The sequence below is a fragment of the Mobula birostris genome, chromosome 15 (assembly GCF_030028105.1).
Source record: "Mobula birostris isolate sMobBir1 chromosome 15, sMobBir1.hap1, whole genome shotgun sequence".
Lineage (NCBI taxonomy): Eukaryota > Metazoa > Chordata > Chondrichthyes > Myliobatiformes > Myliobatidae > Mobula > Mobula birostris.
The window spans coordinates 82,467,315-82,473,627 of NC_092384.1; the positions used below are offsets into that span (position 1 = coordinate 82,467,315).

Here is a 6,313-nt window from a genome sequence, read left to right on the forward strand (position 1 = left end):
GGAGATCCTCAACAATGCTAAGCCCTTTGACTGTAACACTCCTGATAAGGGTCACAAATAGGGGGGACGGAGATCCCAATGATCCTCCTGGATGTTTTTATTATCCTCTGTAGGGTCTTGTGGTCTGATGTCTTGTGGCCTCTGTACCAGGACAAACAGTCTGCACCCTGAGTCCACTGATCAAGGATAGGTCATTAAATTTGGATACTGCGCTTGCTCTTGGACCACCTACCATCCTTATCTAGGGTGTCTAGGTCCAGGGGTCACAGTCTCAAAATAAGGGGAAGGCCATTCTTGGACTGAGATGCAAAGAATGTTCTTAACTGAGCAAGATGTATCTCATAGAGATTTGCTGGCGGGAGACTGTGAAGGCTCCAGCAGTATATCCAACGTAATGGTGGAGAGATTGTCAGATGTTGAGGGATGTTTGCAGGAGAATGGGGTTGAGAGAGATAATAAATCAGCCATGACTGAATAGCGGAGAAGACTCGATGGGGTAAAAAGTCTAATTCTGCACCTATGTCTTATGGTCTTATGGAAATGCAGTTAGTGTGGGGAAGCAGCAAGGCAGAAGATCATCCACGATCTTATTGGTGATAGTGCAGGCATAAGGGGCTGAATGGCCTATTGCCATTTCTGTTCCATATCTAAACCTTGCTGTTCCTGTCCTGGGAGTGTGTGTTGGGAAAGTGTAGAGCAAGTTATACTCTTATACAACCCATGGTTTGGGAGTGTGTGATGGGACAGTGTAGAGCAAGTTTTACTCTCTACAGCCCATGGTTTGGGAGTGTGTGATGGGACAGTGTAGAGCAAATTTTACTCTATACAGCCCATGGTTTGGGAGTGTGTGATGGGACAGTGTAGAGCAAGTTTTACTCTATACAGCCCATGGTTTGGGAATGTGTGATGGGATATTGTATAGCACGTTTTACTCTATACAACTCATTGTTTGGGAATTCGTAATGGGACAGTGTAGAGCAAGTTTTACTCTGTATACAACCCATGGTTTGGGAGTGTGTAATGGGACAGTGTAGAGCACATTTTACTCTATACAACCCATGGTTTGGGAGTGTGTGATGGGATGGTGTAGAGCAAGTTTTACTCTATACAACCCATTCTGTCTCTGCCCTGAGAGAGTATGATGGGACATAGAAACACAATACAATAGGAACAGCTGTGGTCCACCAAGCCCAGGAAGCCTTCCTCACCAGTCCATGTGACCATGGCTGATTCGCCTCCAGCCTCGGCAGTGGGTTGGGGTTAACCGGCTGCTGTACATTGTTCCTGGGAGTTAATGGCAGGAGAATTGTGAGGTAATGTTACAGCTATATAAGACCTTGTTCAGACCCCACTTGGAGTACTGTTCTCAGGTGTGGTCACCTCACTACAGGAAGGAAATGGAAACCGTAGAAAGGGTGCAGAGGAGATTTACAAGGATGTTGCCTGGATTGGGGAGCATGCCTTATGAGAATAGGTTGAGTGAACTCCGCCTTTTCTCCTTGGAGCAACGGAGGACGAGGGGTGACCTGATAGAGGTGTATAAGATGATGAGAGGCATTGATCGTGTGAATAGTCAGAGGCTTTTTCCCAGGGCTGGAATGGCTAGCACGAGAGGGCATAGTTTTAAGGTGCTTGGAAAGAGGTACCGAGGGGATGTCAGGGTTAAGTTTTTCACACAGAGATTGGTGGGTGCATGGAATGGGCTGCCGGCGGCAGTGGTGGGGGCGAATACAATAGGGTCTTTTCAGAGCCTCTTAGGTAAGTACATGGAGCTTAGAAAAATAGAGGGCTATGCAATAGTGTAATTCTAGAGTAGGGTACATGGTCGGCACAACATTGTGGGCCGAAGGGCCTGTAATGTGCTGTAGATTTCTATGTTCTGTCCAATCTAGATGGGAGAACACGTTCAGCAAGTAAGTGGAACTGAGAGGGTTGTTCCGAGAGCAGGCAAACCCTCGATGGGCGGAATGGACTTCCACGTGGCGTAAGTAAATGAAATCTTGTCCGGCCAATGGTCTATTTACACAGGAAATCAAAGCAGGCCCTTTGACGCCTGCTGTCCTTTTCAGTACGTGATGGCTTATGCTCTGTGACACCTGTCCCCACTCTCCACCCGACGCCTCCCTGCAGTACCTGCGAGAGCAGGCTTTGTATAGCCCTGGACGAGGTGATATTACGGCGAGGTGTGAGGAATTAATTCCCCCCTCCCCCCCCCACACACACACACTGCACATTCACTCCAGCAGACTCTCTCCAATCACAGACCCTTTCCCGCTCTGCACGGATCGCGGAGCCAGGACCTCTCCGTATGGGACGCGCAGCGGTGACCCGTTCCGGGAGCGCGCAGCCGACTCGCTCCCCGCTTTTTCCCCATCCACAGTCATTCTCTGGGCATGGAGGGAGGAGGGAGGAGGGAGGAGGGAGGAGGGAGGAGGGAGGGGGAGGGGGAGGGGGGTCGCAGTCCAGCCACAGCCGCTCGGCCCCTGTGGCTGGCAGGTTCAGAGTCGGCGTCCTGGGTGCTGGAGGTTTGTCCAGGGCCTGGCGCACGGTTCGTCAGAGGGAGGGCGGAGGAACGCCTGGCAATATAAATAGGAAGCGAGAGAGCGCCGCGGAGAAACCCCGAGAGACGGCAGAGGGAGGGAGGGAGGAACGGAGGAAGGAAGGAGAGAGAAAGAAGGAGGAGAAGAAGAGTGGGGCTGAGCCTGTCTGAGGGTCCCACCCTGTCCCGGGAACCCCGCCGCTTCTCCAGGCTGGATTCCCGCAGCTGCTCGCCATGCTTGGCCGCCTTTAGATTCCCTATGGAGCACGGCAACTTCTACGAGGTGGAGCCGCAACCGCCCTTCGTGTACCGAGAGCCCGGGGAGCTGGCCGACATCTGCGAGAACGAGAACTCTATCGACATCAGCGCCTACATCGATCCGGCCGCCTTCAACGATGAGTTCCTCGCCGATCTCTTCCACAGCAACCACGGCCACTTGGCCAAACTGGTCCAGGACAAGGGGAAGGGGATCGGGGAGATGGCACCCGGGCACCCCGCCTTCGCGCACCGGGACAGTAGGCTACAGCCGCTGCTGGGTCGCTCGGCGGCGTTGCGCTCGGTGGTGGTGAAGCAAGAACCCCCCGATCGAAGCGAGGAGGGACGGAACCCGGCGCCGTGCGCCCACCTCCAGTATCAGGTGGCCCACTGTGCCCAGACCAGCGTCCACCTGCCCGGGCAACCCACCCCGCCACCCACCCCCGTGCCCAGCCCGTTGCCGGCGCACAGGGCGCCGCCGCCGGGCGCCAAGAGCAAGAAGTCAGTGGACAAGAACAGCTTGGAGTACCGGCTGAGGAGGGAGCGCAACAACATCGCGGTGCGTAAGAGCCGCGACAAGGCCAAGCTGCGCAACGTGGAGACGCAGCACAAGGTGATGGAGTTGGCTAGCGACAACGAGCGGCTCCGCAGCCGCGTCCAGGAGCTGAGCCGGGAGCTCGACACGCTCCGGGGGCTCTTCCGACAACTACCCGAGGCCGCCTTGGTGAAGGCCATGGGGAGCTGCGCCTGAGGCCGTGCGGGCGCTCACCGCTGTCCGGGAGGAGGAGCTGAGAGCCGGGGCAGTGGGACGAGATACAGCGGCACCGGACACCCAGGCGGTGGGACGGGGCGGTGTAGGAGTTGGAAGCGGGACTCCTCGCCGCTCAGTCCGGGAACTGGACAGCAGGACAATGAAAGTGCTCGGCGGAGCCAGGGACTTGTACAGTGCTGTGATTTCTGCCAGTCGGGACCCCAGATCGATATTTAGCTTCTGATGTTTGTAGCTGTTGTGGTTCTCAGGCCGCCCGAGGGACTGAGACGTCTGCGGGCCATGCTGGGGGTGGGGGTGACGGAACCGGAGTCGATGCCCGCCGCTCCCCATCCCATCCCGAAGGCATTTATCTTTTTTTTCAACTAATTTGTACTGGGACCATTGTATGACGACAATGCCTTTTATCTGAAAATGTTTAATAAATCAAATGCTTGTATTTAAATTTTGTGGCACTTTCTCTGGGTCAACCCGAGCGGGGTTTCGGATCTGGAGGTTAGTTCAAATCTTCCTGTGCAGTCTGTGCCCAGAGCCTTGTCCGGATTGTCAGTTACCGACTCCCGTCCCCTCCCCTACCTCTGTACTGTCCCCCAACATTCACCTGTCCCTCGCTAAAGTAACCAACCTTGGCTGGTACCTCCCGCCTTTCTCTGTCTCTTCGTCTCTCCTCCCCTCTCTTCCTCTCTTCCCTCCGCTCTCCTCACCCCTCCCCACACACTCTCTCCCCTTCACCCACACTCTCTCCTCCTCCCCCACTCTCTCACTCCCTCCCCTCTCCACCCCTCCCTCTCTCCCTTCCCTTACCCTCCCACCTCTCTCCCTCCTCCCCTCTCTCCCACTCCCTCCATCCCTCTCTCTCCCTTTCCTTCCCTTCCCCTTCTCTCCCCTCCCCTCCCCCTCTCTCCCTTCCCCTCCCCCCCCCTCTCCTTTCTATATTCTCCCTCTATCTTTCCGCCCTCTCACTCCAGCCTACCGCTGTCGGGAATCTCGGTGTCGGCCGGAGTTGGGATCGAGAGAAGTGTGTGTTGGGTGTGTGGCCTTTGGGATCCTGGTCCTCAAGCACCGGGCAGGGACCTGTGGGATTAGCTCAATATTCCTCTCTTTAATTTGACATCCACTGGGAATTTGGCGGCGCGCGAGGACACGGTATAAAGGAAATAGGAAAGGCAGGAAATTGGTTGTGGGGGGGGGGAGGGGGTGTTTTAGATCGAAAAATTCAGGGCATGAGTTCAAGCCAATCTCGTTCTTCGGAGGATGAACTCGTGTCCTGAACTTCAACGTTTAAACAGGACTGAGATTCCGTTAACCCATGGTATGCTGGAATGTGTGTGTCCGAGAAAGGGAAATGAACAAAAAATGGCCAGAACTTATGTTAAGAGCGTATGGTTCTTGTTCTCGTACAAGATTTGCAGAGGATATGAAGTTGAGATGGTGAGAGGAGGGAGCAGTGTGCAGGAGCGCACAGTAGGGGGCAGAACTGAGAAGCAGGGAAAGCGGAGGGAGAGGGACAATTGTAATGTAAACTGAACGGCTGGGAGGCCGCTTATCTAAAATAACCAGTGTTATTTACCTACTGTACTACCCAATGAGGCTTTGTGGCCCAACAGAGCAAACTCATCACAATCCCCACCTGCCGCCTTTTATCGTCCTCATATATTCTCCCTCACAAATCCATCTGTTCTTTGACTCTTATGTCACCCACCTTCTTGCACTGAAGGGATAGATGGGTAAGTTTCACAGACTGGTGGTTGAACAGATCCTATGGCAAAGCTTTCATTACAATGATATAGTGTGGATACAGGTCCAGTCCATGCCAACCACATTTTATATTTCATTTATTTAGAGATACCGTGCAGAACAGACCCAATAAGCCATGCCACCCAGCACCTCACCTGTTGAACCCTAGCCTAATCACAGGGTGATATAAAATGACCAGTTAACCTACTAAACCAATGAGGGAGGAAATCAGCATCTGGAGGAGACCCAGGTGTCGATGGGAAGGATGAACAAGCTCCTCACAGAGGGGCGCTGGAAATGAACTCGGAACTCTGACTCCCTGAGCTGTGATATTGTGCTGATCACGGTGCACTTGTGTAGGTAGCCCATTGTTCACCTCGCCCCAGTGCTTGGAGAATCAGGCTGTCTGACAGAGAGTGTGTGGGAGAACAGGACCAATTGGATGCTCTGAGGGGTAGCATGCACTGGATGGTCTGAACGGATCAGTGTTGTAAGAAAATACTAAAATTCAAACATGAGTAATGTGAGATTCAATATCGTTTAATGTCATTTCCAGTACACAAGTGTAAAGGACAAAATACTGTAGTTGTTAATCCAAATCCAATTCTGCACAAAAACACAATAATATAAATACATAAGATAGTTTATATACACAGATTGACTCTATGAGCATAAAGTGACACTAGTCACAGGAGTGTCTGTACATAAGGTGACTGACAGGAAATGATAAAGTAGTGGTGGTTGGGGGTGAGTGGGTGGAGGTGTTGATCAGCCTGACTGCTTGGGGAAGGTAACAGTGTTCGAGTCTGGCCGTCCTGGTGTGGATGCTACGTAGCCTCCTCCCTGATGGGAGTGGGACAGCCTGGAAGAGTTTGACAGGAAATCTTTGAAGGCAGGTAGGGAAACACCTGAAGGATGTGATGCTGAGGATCTATACTCTTGGAATATTGAAAGGCTTGGAATAAAGTGGATGTGGAGAGGGTGTTTCCTGTAATGGGTGAGTCTAGGACCAG

At 53.0% G+C, this 6,313-nt stretch overlaps 1 protein-coding gene across 1 annotated transcript; it reads left to right on the forward strand.

The window, feature by feature from the left end:
* Window positions 1–2,608: 2,608 nt before the first annotated feature.
* cebpa (CCAAT enhancer binding protein alpha) lies at window positions 2,609–4,008 on the forward strand. The gene has a single exon (XM_072280012.1). It carries the CDS (start codon window positions 2,799–2,801, stop codon window positions 3,543–3,545), a length of 747 nt encoding a protein of 248 aa, XP_072136113.1. The 5' UTR covers window positions 2,609–2,798; the 3' UTR covers window positions 3,546–4,008.
* The last annotated feature ends 2,305 nt before the right edge of the window (window positions 4,009–6,313 follow it).

Excerpts from the sequence above, each read along its gene's own strand:
- cebpa (XM_072280012.1), top strand. The coding sequence starts at position 2,799 with ATGGAGCACGGCAACTTCTACGAGGTGGAGCCGCAACCGCCCTTCGTG.